Source organism: Rattus norvegicus, chromosome 15 (genome assembly GCF_021556685.1).
Source record: "Rattus norvegicus strain SHRSP/BbbUtx chromosome 15, alternate assembly SHRSP_T2T, whole genome shotgun sequence".
NCBI classification, from domain to species: Eukaryota; Metazoa; Chordata; class Mammalia; order Rodentia; family Muridae; genus Rattus; species Rattus norvegicus.
The window spans coordinates 31,858,029-31,882,247 of record NC_141548.1 but is presented as its reverse complement, the minus strand read 5'-3'; the positions used below and the strand labels follow the sequence as shown (position 1 = coordinate 31,882,247).

At 40.6% G+C, this 24,219-nt stretch overlaps 1 protein-coding gene and 1 pseudogene across 1 annotated transcript in view; one reads left to right on the top strand and one right to left on the bottom strand.

Annotated features, from left to right (window-relative positions):
* Rnf212b (ring finger protein 212B) overlaps window positions 1-22,586 on the bottom strand; it is a 46,569-nt gene extending 23,983 nt beyond the window's left edge. The window contains 4 exon segments of the mRNA NM_001447090.1: window positions 16,887-16,961; window positions 17,168-17,220; window positions 20,147-20,247; window positions 22,454-22,586. Coding sequence (NP_001434019.1) covers window positions 16,887-16,961; window positions 17,168-17,220; window positions 20,147-20,246 — 228 coding nt within the window. The 5' untranslated portion in view covers window position 20,247; window positions 22,454-22,586.
* Window positions 2,006-2,242, top strand: Cebpzos-ps2 (CEBPZ opposite strand, pseudogene 2; annotated as a pseudogene).
* Window positions 22,587-24,219: the final 1,633 nt, after the last annotated feature.

The following is a 24,219-nucleotide window of genomic DNA, read 5'->3' as shown; positions in this document are numbered from 1 at the left end:
CATGTGGTGTGACGTGTGCACATAAGTGTACATACACTCTACACACACACACACACACACACACACTCACACATCCTTATTTATTGTTCTATTGCTGTGAAAAGACACTGTGACCTAGGTAACTCTAATAAAAGCATTAATTGGGGTTTGTTTACAGTTTCAGAGCGTTAGTACATGATCATCATGGCAGGGAGTACAATGCACACAGGCAGGCATAATGCTGAAGCAGCCGAGAGCTTTACATCTGGATCTACGGGGGCATTGGGAACTACAAAGACAGAAATACACTGGGCCTGGTTTTGAGGTTTCAAAAGCCTGCAGTGATGTACCTCTTCCAACAAGAACACATACTCCAGCCATGCCACACTTCTTAAACCTTCCAAGCAACTCACCAAATGGGGACTAAGCATGCAAATATGAGTTTATGGGGGCTATTCTCATTTAAGCCACCACGACAAGCATGCACATAACATTTTTAAAAATAAAATGTACAAAACTTTAAAAATTAACAAAAAGGGGAGATTGATCAAAGCCAAATCCTACTTTAGTCTAGATATAGCTCACTTTGAGACTGTCAAGGGTCACAGGTACACTGAGACTAGACCCCACTACAGAACTCAAAGAGCCAGATTAGACTATAGGAGAGCCCTCTGACTAGTCCTAAGCAAGCTTTCTTTGCCTTCTTATCCCCCAAAACTGAAATTTAAATCTCACATGAAGCCAAGGGTTATGTAGCATTCTCCTTTTCAATAAAACCTTTCATCTTTCAAAGAAGCTCTTTAAGACATGGGATATTCTAAAGGGACATGAAACATTTCATCCTGCAGGGAAGGTCTCTAAAATTCAGCAAATAGCTCAGTTTCAGGAAGTCCCTGAAACTGACAAGACTCACTAGGTCCCATCAGCCCCAAAATATGGATTAGTAAGAACTGCTAAAACTTGGAAGAAGCAGATGAACCAAACTGCCTGGAAGAGCCTCGGACCAACTGAGCTGCCTGGAAAAGACTCCACCCTGTTAAATAGATCATTTTTAAGATGATTGTTTTGTTAATACAGTAATCTAGAGCAGATAATAAAAGTTGTTATACTACTGAAAACACAATCTAGATAACTCAAGTGTTAATATTATTCATTTAATTATAACACTATGTGAAACTATCCACTTCCCGACCCAAATGACATTCATTCACCTCTACATCTAGGATCAGACAGTAAGTATCATTGCCTTCATGTTATAGATTTTGTTCATTTTAAAAATTATAAAATTGTCAGGCTGGTGGTGCATAACTTTAATCCCAGCACTCAGGAGGTATGTACATTTTTGTAAGTTTAAAGTTAGCCTGGTCTTCATAGCGAATTCCAGGCCAACAAGAGTTAGACAGTGAGATTTTGTCTAAGAAAAAAAATGTATGAAATTTAGCTTACAGATACTAACAGGGTTTTAATTAAATTTACTGAAAGCTTCATTATAGTGACAATTTAAAATTTTTGGTTTCTTTAAAAAACAGAAATATTATAAGAATATACTTTTGTTTTGATACCAGAGATGAGATGCTTTGATCTATATGAAGCAGCTGACTATGATTTGCCTGGTGCTCTAATAGAAGTGTGGTTTTGCTAGCTGAAGATAGTTTTTGCAATTGTGTGATGTTTGAAATCTGGGAACTTTTCAGAGGATATACGTTGAAGGATATTTGATCACACGGTGAACCCTGAGATTGTGTACTGGGAAACCCCATCTCTAGCTGTAGTGTGGCTCAGTCCTAGCACACACCTTTAATTCAAGAGTGTTACTCGACATTATCACACTGTGAGATTGTATACTGGAAAAAACTATTTCTAGTAATGGTGTGGCTCAGTCCTAGCACATACCTTTAATACAAGAGCTGTTTATTGTAAAAAAAAATTGAATAAAATCAACTATAGGTCGAGATGGAGCAGGTAACCAGTTGACAGGGAGTAAAAAGAAAAAAAAAAGGGGGGGAGGGTTTGGTAAGGTCTCAGGATGGCTCGAACCATGGAACCTCTGGCAAGGAAGATCTTTAAAGGAGTTTTAGCTGCTGAGCTTATTTTTGGAGCTTATTTTTTAGTTTAAAAGGATAAACTTAAGCCAAGATTTCAGGCAAACAATGAGTAGACATTTCCCTTTATTTTGGAAGTTTATTACAAATCCATTTTACAGTCTGGAACATATGGCGTTAGAGAGAAAGATCAGGAAAAATGGTTGGATAGCAAAAATTAAGGATTTGGTCCCCGCTCAATGTTTATCTTTTCAAGAAACCAACAGTATCACTAAGGATTAAAATCCCACAGCTGACATGGATGGAGTTTCTAATGTGTGAAACAAAATATAAATTGTAATTCAGGTCTTATTCCTTGGGCTTGAAAAAGCTGACTGAAGAATGTTCATTGTATTTATCAATAAACTTTTATTTATGCTACTGAAAATAAAATGTCTATTAAAAGAGAGGAAGTCAGAAAGGTGGGGAGATGCAAAGGAAACAGAAAGGAGGGACATTCGGTTGGGTTTTAAGATAGTATGGAGAACTGTTTTTCTTCCTTCTGGGACATCAGATGAGGAGGAAGGGTGCTTTCTCTGCCTCTCCGAGCTAGCAGGCTTCCACCCCAGCGCCTGACTCCTGAGTCTTCATTTGGTGAAATGCAATGTTTGGTATTTTGTTTTAAAAACGACAGGTACGGAAAGGCTGGGGCCCTAAGAGGTGAGGCAGGTGGTTGTTGGTCACTGAGGGAGGTTGGCTGCAGTCTGTTAGTAGTCATGCTCAAAGAAGACACAGAAGAAATTAGATTCATGGAGCTCTCTCTCCTCTATACTTTCTCCCCTATCTAGTCAAAGTGGTGAAAGGGGGATAAAGGGTGGGCAAAAGAAGAATCCATAATGTAGCAAACACCAGCTACACTTCACTTTCCTAGGATTTCAATGACCCAGGGTGCAGTGTGGTTTAAAGTATTTTCATAGCAATCTTTGTAGTGCTTGTGTTTGAGTAACCCTTACTGTACTTACAGTAGATGCTGGCAATTTGGAAACACCAACAAGAAGTCATGAAGTGCTTCCTTTAAGTGAATAGGTATAAATTCTCGACTAAAGGGAAAAGGGAAAAATGTGTGGAAGTTGTTAAATTTTTCTAAGGACAAATATACTCATGTATCTCTGGGTTTCTACTGCTGTGATGAAACACCATGGCCAAAAGCAACCTGGGGAGGGAAGTAACTTAGCTTACATTTCCCTATCACCGTCCATCATCAAAGGCAGTTAGGGCAGGAACCTCCAGGCAGGAGCTGATGCGGGGTCAAGGAGCAGTGCTGCTTTGCAGGCTCCTTCCCGATGGCTGATGGCTCCGTTAGCCTGTATTCTTTGAACTTTAACCCGGGCCACCACTCACGGTCAACTGTGCTCTCCTACACCTATCATCAACCAAGAAAATGCACCTCAGGCCAATCTGGTGAGGTTACTTTCTCACCTGAAGTTCCTTCTTCCCAAAATGACTCTGGTTTGTGTCAAGCTGACATAAAACAAGCCAGCACATTGTAAAACTGTGCAGAAGGAAAAAGAAGTTTTTCAGTTTTGCCTTGTGAATCTCTTATTGTGCCTAATTTACCAATTTAACTTTACTACAGGTTTATGCGTACAGAGGAAAACCACAGCACACATAAATTTTAGAACTATCTGCTGTTTCATGAATCCATTGGGGAACATGGTATTCCTTGTGGCTAAGGAGGACTGTATTGTTTGATTCTTAAATTAGGCATTATCTCTCTATAAAACAGGGGGAGCCTGATAAACTGAGAAGAGTTGGCATTAGAGGCTGAAGAAAACAACAGCAAAAAAAGCAGATTACTAATTTTTAAATCAAATTTTAAAATAACTTCAAAATTATTCTATATAGCCAGCTGACCTCAAACTCATGATCTACTTCTTCATCCTTCCAAGTCCTGGAGTCCTAAGCATATGCCCATGCCATCTTCATATTAGCATTTCAAAGGAAATTTCTTATAAAAACAAAGTGGATCTTATCATTATGAATAAAAGTGGCATGTTTAGAGTTGACTATTCTCCAACTCCACCCTTCTTAGGCAGTCATATAAACAATTTAGTTTGGTGGCATGGAACTTCTGCATGAACAGGTCTATTTGGTTTGGTCTGTTGGGCCTACTGCAGCAGCTCAGTCTAATCCAATAGTCTCCTATAAATTTTATCTATAACTTTTATTTAACACATAGAACATACTTCTTTTTGAGGCTAGGACTTACTACATACCCCTGGCTACCCTGGAACTTGCTATAGACTTGGCTGGCCTTTAACCCACAGAGATTTACCTGTCTCTGCCCCCAAGAGCTGGTATTAAAGGTATAAAGGCACCACAATGCCCAACTAGAACATAACTTTTACTTACTGAGGAGAGCATTGTAAAACTTCAGTTCTGAGTTAGGTCTATCAAAAGGCTGGAGAGAGTAAAGGAAAGACACCTGAAAACTGTTCTTCAGCTTATGGCCACAGTGACAAGATACCCACAATTATTTAGAGAAGGAAAGGTTTTTGGGCTTATTGTTCCCAAGGTTATAGTCTATGCTTATCAATTGTATTAGGTGCTTTTCTGTTGCTGTGATAAAATACTATAGCCAAAGGAACAAACAGAAGAACTTGATCTATGTTACAGTTACAGAGGGTTGAAGTCCATGAGAGTAGAACAGGAAGCCAAGGGCTCGCACACTGAACCACAAGCATAAAGGTGAGTGAACTGGAAACAACTGGCTCTGACTCCTTAGAGCCCACCCCTAGTGATGTACTTCCTCCGGCAAGGTTACATTTTCTAGACCTTCCCAAACATCATCGTCAACTGGGAACCAAGTGTTCAAAAATCTGGGATGTGGGGAACATTTCATTCAAAGTACCACACCAAGTAACCTTGGTTTTGGACCTGTGGCAAAGCACAGTGGTAGGCCCTCAACTTTAAATGGCTGGCAGGAAGAGAGGAAGGGACCAGGATCTCCATGTTCCCTTCAAAGACATATCGATTATCTAACTTTCTTCTACTAGGCCTCACTTAGAACAAGAAATCAGGGTCTTGACTTTATGGGGCGGATGATGCCCTGGACCTTCTGACCCTCTGAGCTTCACTTCCTAAGACCTGGAATATAGGCAGGTTATCATGTGCTCAGTTTTATGAGGTGCTAGGGAGTGAATCCAGGGCTTCATGAATGCTTGGCAAACGCTATCAACCAAGCTACATTACCATCCCAACTTTATCTCCTGTAGGTCCCACATACTCTAATAGTGCCACAGACAGGTGGCCAAGTGTTTAACATAGGAGCCTTTGGGAGACATCAGTTTCCAAATTGTAGTGAGGCACAGTTATGGAAGCAAAGTAGCAGATTCACTCTGTATTTTGTTGTTGTTATTTTGCTTTGGTGTTGTTTATTGATTTATTTTACACTAACTTATTTTGGGAGGAGGCACATGTGGCCAGCAGAAAATAGTCTAAAGGGTACTGTATTTGTCTTTCACCATGTGGATTCTGGGGATTGAATTCAGATCATTAGGCTTGGTTGTGAGCCCAGTCTTTAACAGCTGAGCCGTCTCATCAGCCCAGGTCATTCTACTTGGAAAGAAGTGCCCTCCCCACTGAGAAATCTTACTAGCTCTCGATGTGGGTAATTAAAACAAAGATTTTGTTTATAAACTACTGTTATAGAAATGAGCATTACTTGTAGCATTATTATTAATTTTTTTCTTTTCTTTTTTTTTTTGGTTCTTTTTTTTCGGAGCTGGGGACCGAACCCAGGGCCTTGTGCTTGCTAGGCAAGCGCTCTACCACTGAGCCAAATCCCCAACCCCGATTTTTTTCTTTTGAGACAAGGTCTTATTATAGTTCTTTCTGGCTTGGAACTTGCTATGTAGACCAAGCTGACTTCAAACCTGTTGTGATCCTCTTGTGCTAGAAGGTATATGTGACTATGCCTGACAAAAGTGGCTTTCTGGTTTTGAAAGTGGCTTTATTTTTTTTTTTTTTTCGGGGCTGGGGACCGAACCCAGGACCTTGCGCTTCCTAGGTAAGCGCTCTACCACTGAGCCAAATCCCCGACCCCATGGCTTTACTTTTTAAAGTTTCCTTGTGCGTACATGCATGCTTGTGGAGGTCAGAGGTTGATAATGGGTGTCTTCAACTTCCTTCACCAAACTTAAACATGTCCTAATGTAGCTGGCCTATGGCCTCTAGGTATCCATCTGTCTCTGTCCTCCACTCCACTTTGCCCAGTGCTGATACCCCTGACTTTTTATATGGGTGCTAGGGATTCAGGCTCAGGTCCATATGCCTGTAATTTACTGATTGAACCATCCCTCATCCCCTAATTCTAATTCTCAGGATCAGTTTTTATCTGGCTAAATATTTATTGTCTCAAGCAGTTTTGAGTACATGTAGTGAGTTGATAAGTTTTAGAGAGCTATTTTAAGGTTACAGACCTGAACCCAGGTCTTCTGGAAGAGCAGCTGGTGCTCTTACCACCTAGTCATCTTTCCAGCCTCCCCAACCCCCCAAAGTCTTACAACTACATTAATTTATTTGTGTGTGCCACGGACTGTGTATGGAGGTCAGAAAACAACCTGGGAAGTTGGTTTTCTCCTCTCACTATGTGGGTCCCAAGGACTGAATTCAGGTCCTCATGTTCACTGTTTTGGTTCTTTTTTTTTTGTTTGTTTGCCCCCCCCACCCCCGAGCTGGGAACCGAACCCAGGGCCTTGTGCTTCCTAAGCAAGCGCTCTACCATTGAGCTAAATCCCCAACCCCCTCATGCTCACTGTTAACTGCCTTTGCCCAATGAGCAATCTTCTAGGTCTTATATTCTGAACTATATTTCAGAGTTACAAAGCTAATAAAGCAGAATTTGGTTTTAGTATTTCAGCTTAAAAAACTGCAAAGGAAATGACAGAATTAGCATATCGACACTTTAAAACATGTAAGGAATTAACAAGTATGTACAAAGTTCATCATGGCAACATCATACAAATGACAGAAGAGCAACATGTACTTCTTGTGAAATGCAATACACTGACATTGCTTTGCCTCCCCTCTCCCAGATTCAATGATGGTGAGCAAGCTTTACCTGCCGATTTATAGGAAACAGGCCCAAAGAGCACAGTGAATAGCCAATGAATGCAGTAAACAAAATCCATGCTATGAACAGTAAGACAAAAGACCAGTTTATTCTTTAATAATAAAATGGAATGAGGTGAAAAGAAACTTGAGAAATAATAGCCAACTGAAATATATACACTTTATTGAAAACTACCTCAAACAGACTCTAAGAGTAATCATGAAAGCCAGGCATGGTGCTGCACACCTTTAATCCCAGCACTCAGGAGGCAGAGGCAGGCAGATCTCTGTAAATTCAAGGTCAGCCTGGTCTCTACAGCGAATTCCAGGACAGCTAGGGAAACCCTGTCTCAAAAAATAAAAATCATGAGAAAACTGAGGAAATATGAATACTGTGTAATTATTTGACAATATTGGGAAATATTAAAGAAAAGAGCTCTCACCTTAAGTGATACACATGAAATATTTACATTTAACATGATAAAATGCCTGATTTTGGATAATTTGGTTAAGATTGTAGAAGATAAGGGGAAAATATGGCCATCAGCTTACAACTGGTGAAATACAATGATGATTAGTAATGGAGATTCATTACATCTTCTCTGGTTTAATATATTTGAAATTATCTATAACAAAATTTTAAAGCTAGGCATGACGATGCATACCCATAGTCTCAGGTTTTCAGGAGGTTGAGGCAAGAGAATCACAAGTTTGAAGACTGCCTAAGTACTTAATGAGATATTGCCTCAAAATAAAATTTAAAAGGGCGGGGATGTAGCTGAGAGGTAGAGACTATTTGCCTATCTCCTGTGAATATTCTCAGTGGTATAAAAACAACAACAATGAGCTGGAGAGATGTCTCAGTGGCTAAGAGCACTGACTGCTCTTCCAGAGGTCCTGAGTTCAATTCCCAGCAACCACATGGTGCCTCACAACCATCTGTAATGGGATCTGATACCCTCTTCTGGAGTGTCTGAAGACAGTTACAGTGTACTCATATAAATAAAATAAATAAATCTTAAAAAAAACACAACAGCAACCCTCATTTGTATTTATGTGTATGTATATGGGTTTGTGTGGGGGTGTCCATGGAGGCCAGAAGAAGAGCTAGAATCATATGGGTGCTGGGAACCAAACATGGGTCTTTTGAAAGAGTAATAAATGCATAGTAATAAATAACTGAACTATCACTGCAGCCCTTTAAAACTACCGATTGACTGAGGACTGTTGTACAGTATGGCGAAGTATGTATTTTCTTTGTCACTGATTTTATTTAACATAGAGGTCCTGACGTGGTTTGGATCCTAATATGCTTCAAAGATTTATGTGTTGAAGATTTTGTCATCAGTCTGTGGCATTATTAGGAGGTGGCTAAATTCTAAGAAGTGAAGCCTACCAGAAAAAGGTTTACCAAAGGTAAGTCCTTAAAAGAATATGGGGAGGCTCAGCAGTTAAGAGCTCCGACTGCTCTTCCAGAGGTCCTAAGTTCAATTCCCAGCAACCACGTGGTGGCTCACAACCATCTGTAATGAGGTCTAGTGTGTCTGAAGACAGCTACAGTGTACTCGTATACATTAAACAAACAAACAAACAAATAAATAAATAAATAAATCTAAAAAAAAATAATATGGGGAGCTGGAGAGATGGCTCAGAGGTTAAGAGCACTAACTGGTCTTCTAGAGGTCCTGAGTTCAATTCCCAGCAACCACATGGTGGCTCACAGCCATCTGGAATGGGATCAGCTGCCCTCTTCTGGTGTGTCTGAAGACAGCAACATTGTACTCACATAAAATAAATCTTTAAAAAAAAAAAGAACATGGGGACCCTAACCTCCCTTTCCTCACTTTTTCTTACAATAAAGGTAGAACTCTGTTGGTTTGAGGCTAGCCTGGACTACTAGTAGTTTCCAGGATTTCATAAAGAAATCTTGTCTCAAAAAACAATCAAAGTTATTTTTTTAAGATTTATTCATCTATTATATATAAGTACACTGTTAGCTGTCTTCAGATACACCAGAAGAGGGCATCGGATCCCTTTACAGATGGTTGTGAGCCACCCTGTGGTTGCTGGGAATTGAACTCAGGACCTCTGGAAGAGTAGTCGGGTGCTCTTAACCTCTGAGCCATCTCTCCAGCCCAATCAAAGTTATTTAAAAGAGATTTTTTTGAAAAATGTTGCAGACTAGAACCAAAATACCTTGTGCTGTTTTTAGTTCCTTTGAAAGTCATTCATTGCCCACTTCTATGTCTGACTTGATACTATCCTTGTGACTCCTAAAATCTTTTAAAATGTGTCCTTGGCAGACCATTATCTATTCAATTTCAAAGGCTACAAAGGTTGTGAGAAACATGTGAAACCAACTGCAGAATTTTTCTTACTTTGCTATAACTCACCTATTTGTGTTTTCAACCAATGGTTAAGTGCCTGGCTTTATGACTTTGTCCTATAACTTATAAAACTTGATGCAACCATTTCTACATGAAACTTCCCCCTCAGGGCAATCTGAACCTAGACTGCCAGGCTGTGGCCTCTCATACTTATTTCTAGAGTAAACTGTGTTTTGTTTTGTTTTGTTTTGTTTTGGCTCTTTTTTTCCGGGGCTGGGGACCGAACCCAGGGCCTTGCGCTTCCTAGGTAAGCGCTCTACCACTGAGCTAAATCCCCAACCCTGTAAACTGTGTTTTTATACCACCTTTGAAATGCTTTGTATTGACACTAAATTGATTTTCTAAAGAATGTAGCATGACAACGAACATAGTTCCTAAAATTTGTGGCACTGTCCTCATTGAGAGTAGAATCCAGTTATTCACAGCCCCTTTCAACCATGCCTTGTGTATGTTGATGAGGTGATTCTTAATGAGACGGGAGTTGGTTGCTTGAGAAATCAGTACTGATTAGAGGGTTAGAACTTTTAGCCCTAATCCTTCCCTTTTCTCCACATATCTATGGAAGGGATAAAGGCTAAGAGAATAAGTTTGATCACCAATGGACAATTATTTAATCAGTCACGCCTAGTGAAATGTTCATAAACTAACTGAAAAGAAAGTTTGGAGAGCTTCTGTGTTCCTGAACAAGTTAGAAGGTGCTAGAAAGATGGGTCTGTTGAAAGAACAATACTCAACTTCATATGGAAAAAAAAAAACCCAGGATAGCTAAACCAATCTTGTACAATGAAAGAACATCCAGAGGTATCACCACCCCTGATCTCAAACTGTACTATAGAGCTATAATAATAAAAACCACATGGCATTGGCATAAAAAGAGATGAATTGGTCAACGGAATCAAATCAAAGTTCCAGACATAAATCTACACACCTATGGATGTTTAATTTTTGATGAAGAAGCCAGGAATATAAATAGGAAAAAGAAAGCATCTTCAGCAAACAGCCCTGGTCTAACTGGATGTCAGCATGTAGAAGAATACAAACAGACCTGTATCTATCACCCTGTATAAAACTCAAGTCCAAGTGGATCAAAACCCTTAACATAAAACCAGACACACTGAACCTGACAGAAGAGAAAATGGGAAAGAGCCTTGAATGCACTGGCACAGGAGATAACTTCCTGAACAGAACACTGATAGTGTAGACACTAAGACTGACAATAAAAGGGACCTCATGAAAGTGCAAAGCTTCTGTAAAGCAAAAGGACAAAACAGCAGCCTACAGAATGAGAAAAGATGTTCAGCAACCCTATATCTGACAGAGGACTAATATCCAAAATATAACAAATTCAAGAAATTTGACACCAACAAACCACATAACCCAATTAAAAAGGGGGAACAGATCTAAACAGAGAATTCTCAACAGAAGAATCTCAAATGGCTAAGAAGCATGTGATGAAATGTTCCTTAGCCATCATGGAAATGCAAATCAAAATGACTTAGAGACTCCACCTTACACCTGTCAGAAGAGCTGAGATCAAAAACACAAGTGACAGCTCATACTGCTGAGGAGCAAGGAGAACCTTACCCATTGCTGGTTTAAGTTCAAACTTGTACAGCCACTTGGGAAATCAATATGAAGGTTTCTCAGAAAATTGGGAATCAATCTACCTCAAGAGTCAGCTATACTACTCTGGGCATATATCCCAGGTTGATGAGATTATTCTTGGCACTTTTAAGGAGGAAAGATATCCCTCAGAGAAATATAACTATTTAAGAGATGTACGGATGGGGGTTGGGGATTTAGTTCAGTGGTAGAGCGCTTGCCTAGCAAGCGCAAGGCCCTGGGTTCAGTCCCCAGCTCCAAAAAAAAAAAAAAAAAAAAAAAAAAGAGATGTACGGATGAAGATGAAGGCAACAGTACGAGTTGGTTAAGATAGCCAAAGACTATTTCTAAGCAGAGAAATAAAACTTCAGATGTGGAAAAGAGACCATTTATAATAGAAACAAAAGTTATCTATTGATTTTGATGAGGATGTTGATGCCCTTAGCAGGGGCAGTTTTTAATGCAACAGTTAGAAACCAGATCACAGAGGGCTAGTAAGAGTTCAGGAGGTAGGGGGCTGGAGAGATGGCTCAGCAGTTAAGAGCACTGACTGTTCTTCCAGAGGTCCTGAGTTCAATTCCCAGCAACCACATGGTGGCTCACAACCATCTGTTATAAGATCTGATGTCCTCTTTTGGTGTGTCTAAGGACAGCTACAGTGTACTCACATATATAAAATAAATCTTTAAAAAAAGAGTTCAGGAGGTAAACTAGATGAAAGCTACTTCCCCAGCAGTAAGGTCCAGTACAGTGTTAAGACTCTGTGGGGAATGACAGTAATCTTTACATTGCTATGGCCAGCCAACTCTGATTTTTACTCATACGATTTTGACTTCATCTCTCAACAGGATTTGACTCAGCTGACTATATCTACCATTGGAAACACTTCCTTCACTTGACTTCTGGGACACCACATATTTTTGTTTTAACTTCTGATTGCAGTTTTCCTAATTTCTCTTTTTCCACCTAATTGCTTAACATTGAAGGGACTCTATTTACATGATCTTATTTATTCCCAAGACTTATTTTCGCTGTGTTTATGTGTTGGGGTGAGGGTAGGGGATTGCGCCTGGATGGATACATGGCTCTGGCACTCTAACATTCAGGAAGGGATACACCCTACCGCTGAGCTACCCACCCACACTGCTCTCCCCTCCACGCTTTAAAAAGGATTTTCTGGCAAGCTGTGAACCCAAAGCTCAGTCTTGTCCTATGCCCTGTGCTCCAGGATGAGCTCAGCCTTCCTGAGTTTCCACCTGGATTTCTGAGAAACATCTAAAACCTAACATGTCTATATCATCCTGGCAGATGCAGGAAAAAATCAACCAGGAAAAAATGGTTGCAGATTTTTGAGGAAACAATCAAAACAAGGTAAACCTTTTCTTGCTTTGCACGAGCAATATTACTTCTTCATTCTTTGGAAAGTAAGTCATGCGAAGTGTGGTGTTCACACCTTTAGAGGGAATGGTAGGTGGACCTCTGTGAGTTGGAGGCCAGCCTCACTTACATATTGAATTCTAGGACAGCCATGGCTATGTAGAGAGGCCCTGTCTCAAAAGAAAACAACACACATATACACAAACATCCCTAAATAAACAAAATAAATCCACAAAACAAGCTTTGAGGCACTTAGCTCCCTTAGTTCCTACTTCCATTCCTGGAAATGCTTGCTTATTAATTTATTTATTTAATATTTTAAAAGATTTGTATATGTATTTTATGTATTAACGCTCTTATCTGCATGAGCACCTGAATGCCAAAAGAGAGCATCAGATCCCATTAGAGACGGTTGTGAGCCACCAGACAGATGCTGAGAATTGAACTCCAGACCTCTAGAAGAGCAAGTCATTGCTGCAGTCCTTCTCATTTGCTTGCTTGTTTATTTATTGTTTGTGTATAAGTATTTTCTCAGAATGTATGTGTACTATGTTTATGCCTGTGGAGGTCAGAAGAGTCCATCATCCCCTGGAACTAGAGTTATGGATGGCTGTGAACCACCATGTGGACTTTGGGAACTGAACATAGATCTTCCAAAAACAAGTGTTCTTAATCACTGAGCCATCTCTGGCCCCTCCCCCTTTAAAATAAGCTATCTATTTCAAATGTTTAACTCAAAAGGCATTACTTTTTCTCTACTTCTCCTGGCAGCTGCTGGTATTTTCACCTAACCTGTACTATGTTTTTTCTTAAACATTAATAAAATTGCCCTTGAGCTTTCAGAATACAAAACAAAATGCAAGTAACGACCTTCTCTTCTGTGTGCGTGTGTGTCTTAAGAATCAACCCAGGCCTTTCTACCTGCTGGGAAAGGCTCTGCTATTGAGCTATAACCTTCAAGCCTTTTTCCCTTCTGCTGCCATCACTGTGCAAGCAGTCTGCTTAGATTTTCCCCTCCTGACTGGTTTCTCTGCCTGTACTCTTAACCTATTTATGGTCTAGTCACTCAACAGCCACATTCTCTTTTAAAATTATATATCACATGACATCATTTCCTTGTTTAAAAAACGCTCCAAGTCTTGCAATTTGCTATGTAGACCAGGATGACCTCAAACTGACAGAAGTTCCCCTACCTCTGCTTCCCAGTGCTGGGATTAAATGGTTTTGCCACCATACTTGGCTCTACAAAACATTTCTCATGAATTTAGGTGAGACAATTAGTAAGCCATTAAGTGCTACAAAGATGTGTCTGCCTTTAAAAAGTGAGAAAAACATAAAACAGATATGTGCACAAGTAAATCACATTTTTTAGAGTTAAATATTTTGCAGAGTTAGAAGCAATAGAGGGTACAAGAAACAAAACAAATTTCTGGTACAGAAATCATGGAAGACTTTACTAGAGAAGGAACAATTCTGCCATCTATTTAAAAGGTGCCAAGTTGTGAGTAAAGACGGTGGTCTATGGTTTAGGAATATAAGAAAACTAGCAGGTTCTTACAAGCTCTTCAATTCTCTTGCAAAGTTTAGAGTGGAGTCAAGAACAGGAAGCTTTATCAAGAACTAGAACAAAGCAGAAAAAAAGTCCTTGTTGAGTCATCACAGAGAATGGAAATGGACATTTAGAGCCACAGTCCATTCATTCACTTAGGGCAATGTTTTGCATGTTTATTCAGTATTAGAAACTATTCAAAGAGAACAACAGACTAAACTGACCAAACCTCTGTCCTCCCAGAGCTGTACTTCAGCACAGCATTCAGAGGTAAGCAAGACAACAGACAGGAGCTGTGAGAAAAACAAGACACGAAGTAGATGCTGGAGCAGCTTCTGATGCTAGGGAAGATCCTTCTGAGGAGAGGACCCTTAAGTAGAAGCTTGAATGACTCAGTGTAGGGGTAGGCACCACATCAGCTATTCAGCCTCACAGAGTAGGAAAATACATTTCCAAATTGGTGACTTAACCAAACTGTCCCATCACAAAGGTGATGATTAACTGATCCTTTCTATTTATTTTACCTTGATTATTTGACCATGTATAATTGGTCCCGTGATTAGGCAGGTTAAGATTCAGACTATACATAATTTCTTTACTGATTATTAACTAACCACGGGGTTAAATATTAGCCAAAGCTTTGCTTTTTCTCTTGTTCAAGTGACCTCTTTTACATTTCTCCTTGGGTCTCAGCTGGATTTTATTGACTTACAACATCGAATATATCTCAATATAATGGCTCATCCAAGTGACTAAGACAGCTACAGCCGAAGCTTTAATTCTGCTTACTGTATTTCCAGAGCTAAGATTGGCAGCTGGGGAAACATTAATGATAACTTTCCTGTTTAGAAAAGGTGTACTTAAGCTGGCTGTTGTGGGTCTTGCCTGTGATCCCAATTCTTGGGAAATGGAAGAAGAACAATCATGAGTTCAAAGCCGTCCTGAGCTATAATGAGGCATGTCTCAAGAAAAAAAGAAAAAAAAAAAGCTTTCTTTTTTTTCCCCACGTGGAGAGGTTTAATGAGAGAAGAAGGATGGGAGGAACAAAGGAGGCCGGCATGTGGAGGGGTGGGAAGGGGAGAGAAGGGACAGGGACATAGGGGAAGAGAGCAGAGCAGCAAGAGCAAGAACAAAAAAAAGCTTTCTTAAGAAGAATTGATACTGGTATAAAGCTTGCCTGGTATGTGTGGGACTCTGGGTTCAGCTCCCAGCAATACACCACACAAAAGAACAAGAAAAAGAATATCAAAGCCAAGTATGGTTTTTGGTACATGCCTTGTACTGAATGCCTTGTACAGCATTCAGGGGATAGAGGCAAGATGATTGTGCATTTAAGGTTAGCCTAGCCTACAAGGTGAGATTCTTTCTCAAACGAAAACAATAAATTAACATCCTGGAGCTGGAGCTCAGTGGGTTAATTGCTAGCCCAGTATATGTAAGACCACGGGTTCTATTCCCAGCACATATAGACCTAGAGTGGCAGGACATTCCTATATTCTCAGCATGCAAGTAGAGGGGAAAGAATCAGAAATATAGGGTCATCCTTAGCTACACAGTGAGTTATAGCATACAACAGACCTTCCCTTGGGCTGGAGAGATGGCTCAGTGGAATAAGTACTAGCCACCAAACTTTAATCCACAGCACCCATGTGCTGGAAAGAGAGGAGAACTGACTCCTGCAAGCTGTCCTACATTTTTGCTGTGGTATGCAATGGCCCTTTCTCTAACACACGGGCACACATATATAGCAGCAGTGAGTTTGAAGAAGTGGGGGATGGGGGGAGGCTCCCCTCGAGGACAACAAGCAAATAAAAAAGACAATAGTTGGGGATTTGGCACAGTGGTAGAGCACTTGCCAAGCATGTAGAGGGCAATGATATTCATGTGAAAGTCAAAGTCTTTACGACTTGAGAACTCTCTCAAATGATCCTACTCTTTCTCTGCCTTTTGCTATAGTCTACTACTCCTGACCATGTCAATCATTCACCAACATATGGGACATCAGCAAAGACAAATATTTTCTAACATTCAAGCAATTGGTTGTTAACTCCAAATAAAGTTGAATATTATTGCAAAGATTACTGAAAGACGGGGTTGGGGATTTAGCTCAGTGGTAGAGCGCTTGCCTAGGAAGAGCAAGGCCCTGGGTTCGGTCCCCAGCTCCGAAAAAAAAGAACCAAAAAAAAAAAAAAAAGATTACTGAAAGACAAAGGATAAGACATACATTCATGGATATAGGTCTACAAGCAAAAGGTCACAAGCTAAATTACCAAATCCATTCTTTGTAGGCCTAGACATGTAATTTTGAAGAAATGCCTCTGTCTGCAGAGAAAGATGATGATACGGTTCTTTAGAGCACTGTTGAGCCACAAGAACAGGTTACTAGAAGTAGGAACTACAAAGTAAGATTCAATTAGATTGCAGTTTTCCCTCCATACCATAGATTCTAGTCAGTAAAAAGTTAACTATAGAGATTGTATCAGGCAAGAAAGTAAAGAAAGCAGTTTCTGTCCACTGTACAAAGACAGTTTAAAAAGAAACTCTGTGTTTACTGAGCATTAAAAAAAACAAAAACAAACAAACAAACAAACAAACAAAACAAAAAACAAAACTCCCTGCCTGGTGGTGGTGGCACAAATCTTTAATTCAGGCAGAGGCAAAAGGTGGATTTCTGAGTTCTAGAGCAAGTTCCAGGACGGCAGGACTAACACGAAGAAACCCTGTTTCAAAAGAGGTAGAGGTGGCTCCCCTCACCTTTCTCTTGGAGACAAGGGTTCTATGTACCCAGCTGTATCACTCGTGACCCAAGGTAGCCTTAAGCTTACACAGTGAGGCCTGCTCTTCCTCTGGCTATCATACCTGAGCGACGTGACTAAAGCACTGCACAGCCGTCTCCACAGGGCTTTTGAAGAACTTCTTCTCCTGAGGCTTTAGCTGTGAGGAGAGGAAGACACGCAGTGAGAATATCCACAACAAAATGAAAGGAACTACTGACCCCGCACTAAACAACTACCCTTTACAACTGCCATCTTTAAATTTGCTTTCTTTTTCTTTTATTTTTGAGCTGCTCATTACCTGTGTTATGTACTTCCTACAGGCCAGGGACCGGATGACAGTTTATGACAAAGGTGAAAACTTACATTATCAGAAAGGGCCAGATGCTTGCAAGGACGTCCACAAACACCACATTTCTCTGAGCGAAAAAGGAAAAGATATTTGTTCTTAAGGACAGGAGGTAAGATTTTCCTAGAGTATGTAGTAAAATGTCAAGTAGAAGAGATTCTTAACTAAATTTAGATTATCATTGTGCTATAAAACATATTACCTTGATCTCTATTCTCTAAGTCAGCATTGCCAAACAAACATGCTGAAGTATGAGGCCTGCACCGTGTTTATGTCTCTGTCTGCTTTCCTTTGGTTTAGAGCCAAGGTTTCATAAATGTAGCCCAAACTAGCCTGAAACTTGTAGCAACCCTTCTGTCTCAGCCTTCTGAGTGCTGGGACTAGTGGTATTTACTGGTAGTTTCTACTGTGCCAACAGTAGTACAGGAATACATTTGCAAGTGTTCTCAGACAAATACAAGAGTACGATGATCCTCACTTCAGGTGACTTTTAAAAAATATCTATTCTATGAATGTTCTGCCTTTGTGTATGACTGTGAACCATTTACATGTTTGGTGCCTAAGGAAATCAGAAGGTGTCAGATCCTCTGGAACTGGAGCCACCATATGGGGGCTCAGAATTGAACCTGGGTTCTCTAGAAAAATAGCTAGTGTTTTTAGCCACTGAGCCACCTCTCCTCTCTGCCTGACAGCAGGCACACACTGGGTACTATAAGAGGCTGGCTCCATGGTTATCCTACCCTGTTGTCACTTTGCTCATATTCCTAGATCTAGAAGCTCCCCTACTCTTCCTCTTCAACTCATGCCATCTGAAAGAGGCAAAAAGTGCACTTTCTAAGCTTTCCTTAAAATGCAGTGTTAGCAGTGTTGCTGATGGTAAGTGTCACGGGGCTGTGGATGAGGCTCAGATAGAATACTTGTTTAGCATACATAAGACCAAGAAAAAGAAAGACAGATGCCATGTCAGGAAAAAGCAGTACATGGCTTTATGCTTCGCAGAGACAATCACTCTAAAGTGAGCTGCTGCAACCATAGAGAACATCATTGCATCAGCAGATAACTCAAAAAGGTCAAGAGCCTCAGACAGGAAGACAAAGTTCTCCAGAGACTATTTAATGTGACTGTTCTTTCCTTGGGGAAGAGAGCTTCTTTCCCAGTCTGCCCTATATACTGATCTCCGTATGAGCCAGCAAGTGAAAAAATCCTGTTTAAAAGAAACACAACTCTACAGCTTTCTAGAACCAACAGGTTAACAGTTCAGGATCCTTACCCTGATGGATAGAAATTTCTACCATTTTGCTTCTGCCTACCACTAGCTTCATCTTTCACCATTTTACCTGTCTCTACTCTATCTCGACTCTGGGTAAGTATCTGCACTACAATTTAATGATGTCCTGTTATTACACGTGCTACTGTCTTAAACTGGTTTTTTTTTTTTTTTTTTTTTGGTTCTTTTTTTTTTGGAGCTGGGGACTGAACCCAGGGCCTTGCGCTTCCTAGGCAAGCACTCTACCACTGAGCTAAATCCCCAACCCCTGTCTTAAACTGTTTTAAAAGATGTGTTTTTATTTTATATACATGAGCATTTGCCTGCCTATAAGTATGTGTACCATGTGTGGTGTGTGCCTAGTGCCTGTGGATGCCAGAAGAGGGCAATGAGGCACTGTGTAGATGCTGGGAACCAAACACACATCCCCTGCAAGAGCAGCAAGTGCTCCGAACCACTGAGCCCTCTGTCCAGCCCCCAGTTTTAAATTAGAATGATCTTTGCCAAACTTGGCAAACTCCAGTTTATTGTTCAAAACCCTACTGCAGCATAATGCTTTCTAAGATGTTTTTCTTGATCAAAGCATCCTGTCCTAAGTAGGGAAAAATTCCTTTTTTTGCAATTTGGATAATTTATAGGGTTTTTGTTATAGTTGTTCTCAGACAGAATCTGTATGTTGCCTATACTGGCCTTCAAACTCCTCTGTTCAAGTAACCAACCCTCTTGACTGAGCCTCCCTAGTAGTTATAGTCATAACCACCATGTCTGCTCACCCAGCCCTAAGAATTTTCCTATTAATAAAACAAAATAGTGATTAGATTAGGGGTGTAGCTCAGAAATTTGTCTAGCATCCTAAAGGTCCTGGGTTCAGTTCCTAATGCTCACTACAAAATAAAACTTTAAACTCAACTTCTCTTTCTTTGAGACAGGGTCTCACTTTATAGCTCTGGCTGGCCAGGAACTCAGAGATCTGCTTGATTTTGCCTCTTCAGTGTTGTGATTAAAGGCATTTGTTGCCATACTCTACCTGGCCTTCAAGTTTCCTTTCTAAAACTTGATAGTTGTAAGAAGCTGGCAATCATTTATTCTCTCAGATAATTTCCTTATTTACAGAATACAATTACGACCAAGGACTGTGGTGAAAATTCAGAAGACTGGTGCTAGAGGCTGGATATGGTGATATATACCTGAAATCCCAGCATTTGGGAGGCTGGGGCGGGAAGATTGTGAGTTCAAGGACAGTTAAAGCTATATAGTAATTATAGATCCTGCCTCAAAAACAACAGGAAAAGCAAAAACTATTTTTAAAAATCAGTTTACTGAAAATAAACACTATAACTTATTTTTTTAATTGTATAGGAGCTTAAGAAGTAAGCCCCTGGCAGAGCACTTACCAAGCATGCGCAAAGCCCTAGTTCTATACTGAGCACTGCCAAATAAACAGGAAATTGCTTATTAAACTCCAAGGTATCAACATCATTTTTCATCCATTATGACTTTTCCTGACACAATTCAAAACACTGAAGAGTAACACTATTGCTAAATCAGTTTGTTCCATTCTTTTATTAATGGATTCCTTCAATTTCCAAAATGAACAGCTGCGTACAGTATCCATATTGTCATTGATGCCTACTAACTGACATTTATTCTACATCACACAGAGAAATGACTATCCACTATATCCAAGTTAGAAATCATTTTGGGATAAATCTGAAAAGAAGTCACTCACCCAGAGTCATACACTTTTTACAGAAAATATGGCCACAGCTGGTGACAAAGAAATGGGCCCCATCTTTTCGGAAACACTGGTTGCAATGAAACCAATCCATTCTGGACCAGATAGAGAGAAAGAATAAGAATAACGTAGAGCATGACAGAATTATAGCTGTTACAATAAAACTGATTAACTTTTCAGTTTACTGGGTGTGGGAGCGAATTTGTGTGCATTACGTTGTCTGTAGTGATATACATGTAACATGGCAAACTACCTTTACTATATGCCATAGAGCACGTGTGTGTCTTTGTGTGTGTGTGTGTGTGTGTGTGTGTGTGTGTACGTACATACGTGTGTGTGCAAAAATTGTACAAAAGTCATAGGAAATCAGAAATGAGGCTTTCCCCCTTTCTTGGAGTGGCATAGTTGTTAAGTATTTATATTTATGTGCTTGCCTTTACTTTAACTCGCTTTTGCTTTCTAAGTTTTGTAGCTTAACACATATACCAATTTATAACTAGAAAATCAATCTTTAAAAACGTGAGGAATGCCATCATGTTTGTGAGGTGCTACATTAAACACGCACACCACCACTGAGCCCCAGGCCCAGCCTGTGTCTTTATTAATAGGGCAGAGAAAGGAGCCAATAGACAGTGCTGGATCAGAAGGACCACACATTACGCACTTGGACATGTTTCATATAAAGGAAACAGTTGAGTGATAACAGTCTCAGCTTACACACCTTCTACTTCACAGAAACCCAGTCACAGATCTGGAAGGTGTTAAAGTCAGGAGCAAGCTTATCCTAGCCCCTCCCACACACAGACACACGATGTACGTGACTATAACCAGGACTAACCAACCTTTTCAAAACTCCATCTTTACTGGTAATTCTGGAATTAGAATCCGATTCTCCTGATTCTGTAGAAAATGCATGTTCCTGTATTAAACAGGCCCTCCATTCACATGGTAATCATACCATAATTTGTATGGTATGATTTTGTTTTTTTTCTAACAGCAACTTTTGTACAATTTCTTAAATATATATCCAAACAAAAGTGATTTTATGAGGTTTGAAAAAAATGTTTATTTCATAGGTGGAGCAGGCAAGTGTAGAGGTCATAGGAAACTTTTGAGAGCTGTTTCTCTCCTTCCACCATGCTGATTCTGGGGATCATGAGCTCCACATAAATGACAACCACTTGTACCCACTGGGCCATCTTGTTGGCCCTCTTTGTGGGAGTTGCTTTGTTTTTCCATACAGGGTTTCTCTGTGTAGCCCTGTCTATTCTGGAATTTACTCTGTAGACCAGGCTGTAGGAGTGTTTTAAATGAAGAAACTGACATTTGGGCTCTATAAAAGAACACAACAAACTATGTTGGATATGAATATGCTAGTTAATATTAATGTATTAACATAATATAATGTATCATATATTTATAAATTTCTTAATAAAATATAAATTAATATTTAAAATGTTAAAACAAGTTACTTCTTCCCTACCACAATCCTTTTCTCTCGACAATACTCATTTTTAGAGTGCCAGTTTATGCAAAGGCTTACAAAGTGAATGAGGTTACTTTGCACCCCATCTTAAAAAATTCTGCCACTTAGCCAGCGAAGTGGCACATATCTTCAGTCCAAGAACTTTTGGGAAACAGAAGTAGGTGGACCTCTGTAAGTTCAAGGCCAGCCAGAGTTAAATAGTGAGACCCTGTGTCAAGAAATAAAATAAACATCTGCCGTTTAAGATTTATGATCAATGGAGCTGGAGAGATGGCTCATTGGTTAAGATAGTGGTGCTGCTTACTGTTAGGTCTGGTGACTTGAGCTTGACACCTGGGATCCACAGGTAGGACAGACTCCCAGAGGCTGCCCCCTGACTTCCACAAGTGCACCACAGCAAGCGAGCCACCACCCAGTTACTATTCGCATGACCCCCACCCCACCACACAAATAAACGTAAAACGTTCTTTTATTTACTAAATGGTAGGGTGAGGTAGCACAGGACGTTAATCCTGGCACTTGGACGGCAGATGCAGGCAGATTCACTGTGTGTTAGGAGGCCATGTCCTGGTCTACAGGACAGTCAGAGCTATGTAGTGAGAACCTGTCAATGAATGAATGAATGAATGAATGAATGAATGAATGAGTAAATAAACAATCTAAATAAATAAATATCTAAATAAACCGTCCTCACAGCACCAGGCTGGTGGGTTTCAGTCACGGCTACACTGGAGTAATAAGCGGCCTTGACTGGCTGGGGAAGAGGCCGCCAGCCTTCGCGCGGCCTCCAGCTTGACTCTAGCTCATGTCCCTACCAGCTTGGTAGCCGGGATCCAACACTTCAGATCTCAAACCATCCGGTTCTCTCACGAGGCACAGGAAATGGCGGGAAAACAAGCAGCCGCCACCACCGCAGGGGACAGCTACCAGGTGTGAGGCTGCTGCCAGACTGAACCAGCACGCGGTGTGGGCGGGGACAGGCGGGGACAGGCAGGGTGGGGTGGGGCGGGGATCCTCTTGCGCAGCCGCAGAAGCAGCCAGGCCGGCTCCCTTGGCAGGTGGGCCCTACGGTGGCCTGACAAGTCCAAGAGGTCTTGGACGCACCCCTTGTTACCATGGAAGCTGAGAGGGGGGAAATGAGCCTATTCATGTTCCAACAAACGACCCCCAAAACCAAAGAAAATGGAGTCGCAAAGCCATAGAAGCTTTGACATAATCTAAAATGAAGTGAAAATCATGGATGCTTTAAAAGTACAGCATAAATTAGAAATAGAAAAACTAAGAAGTTATGTGGATAGAGGCTGATTGGCTTAAACACACAACAAACAGCTCTCCAGGAAAAAAAAGTTTAGCTTTTTTTTTCTTTTCTTTTCTTTTTTTTTTTTTTTTTTGGTTGAATAAATAACCCCATGCTTGGGAAGGTGAGGCAGAAAGATGAAAGAACTCAATATCATCCTCAGCCACATACCTAGTTACGACCTGAGACACTCAAGGCCCTATCCCAGAAAGAAAAGAAAAAGGGGACAAAGAGAGGATAAAACTGATAAGAAAGGGGCTGGAGAGATGGTTCAGCGGTTAAGAGCACCCGACTGCTCTTCCAGAGGTCATGAGTTCAAATCCCAGCAACCACATGGTGGCTCACAACCATCTGTAATGGGGTTGGGTGTGTCTGAAGACAGCTACAGTGTACTTATATATATAAATAAATAAATAAATAAATCTTTAAAAACTGATAAGAAAGAAGGACAATAAACGTTTCTACTGCCCTTGTTATCAGTGATTCTTTTGCTTTTAGGTCAGGTTGGTCTAGATAGTAAGTTCTAGGATATCCTGGGCTACAGCAAAACCCTGTCTCTAAAAATTAAAGAAAAAAAAACAAACAACAACAACAACAAAACCCAAACAAAGAAACAAAACCTGGGGGTAGGGACAACCTTTCATTATCTGTGTGTTGGAAACAGCTTCATTTAAATGTTAAAATACAGAGCACCTGTAAAAGTTTAGAAATGTGCCAGGGAAACCTTAGCGATCCCCCAAAACACATACAGGAGCCAATCTGATGCAACTCACAGCAGGGTCGTTATTCTATTGGAGCTAGCTCGCCCCACCCACCCTCCCGTCCTGCCCCCAAAAGCACCACCATCACGCCCCGGCGGTTTTGGAGGTGGGGGAGCCCCGAATGTCTATTGGGACAAGGCTTTATAGTAAGTAGCAAGCAGGGAGTCCGTGTGCAAGCATCTGATTGGAAAGCTACTGTGGCCTTTAACATAATTGGCTGGTGCTGGGAGTCTTATCATAAACTTAATTTCTGCTTCCCTCTGCATTGGTGGACGTTAGGCAGGGGGTGGACTTGTAACCCGGGGGTGCAGGTTTGTTGGGGGAATAACCTGAAGACTCTGGTCTTGTTGGGGGTATAACCTGGAAACACTGGTCTTGTTGGAGATTAGCCTAGAGACTGGAACTAGGCTCAGGTTCGGTTAAGGGACAACTTGGAAATTAATGCTAGGTACCAGCCTGTTAGTTTACCTGAGTTCAAACTTAGGTCAGGTTCTCTAAAATGGAGAACTTAAAAGATTTGGCA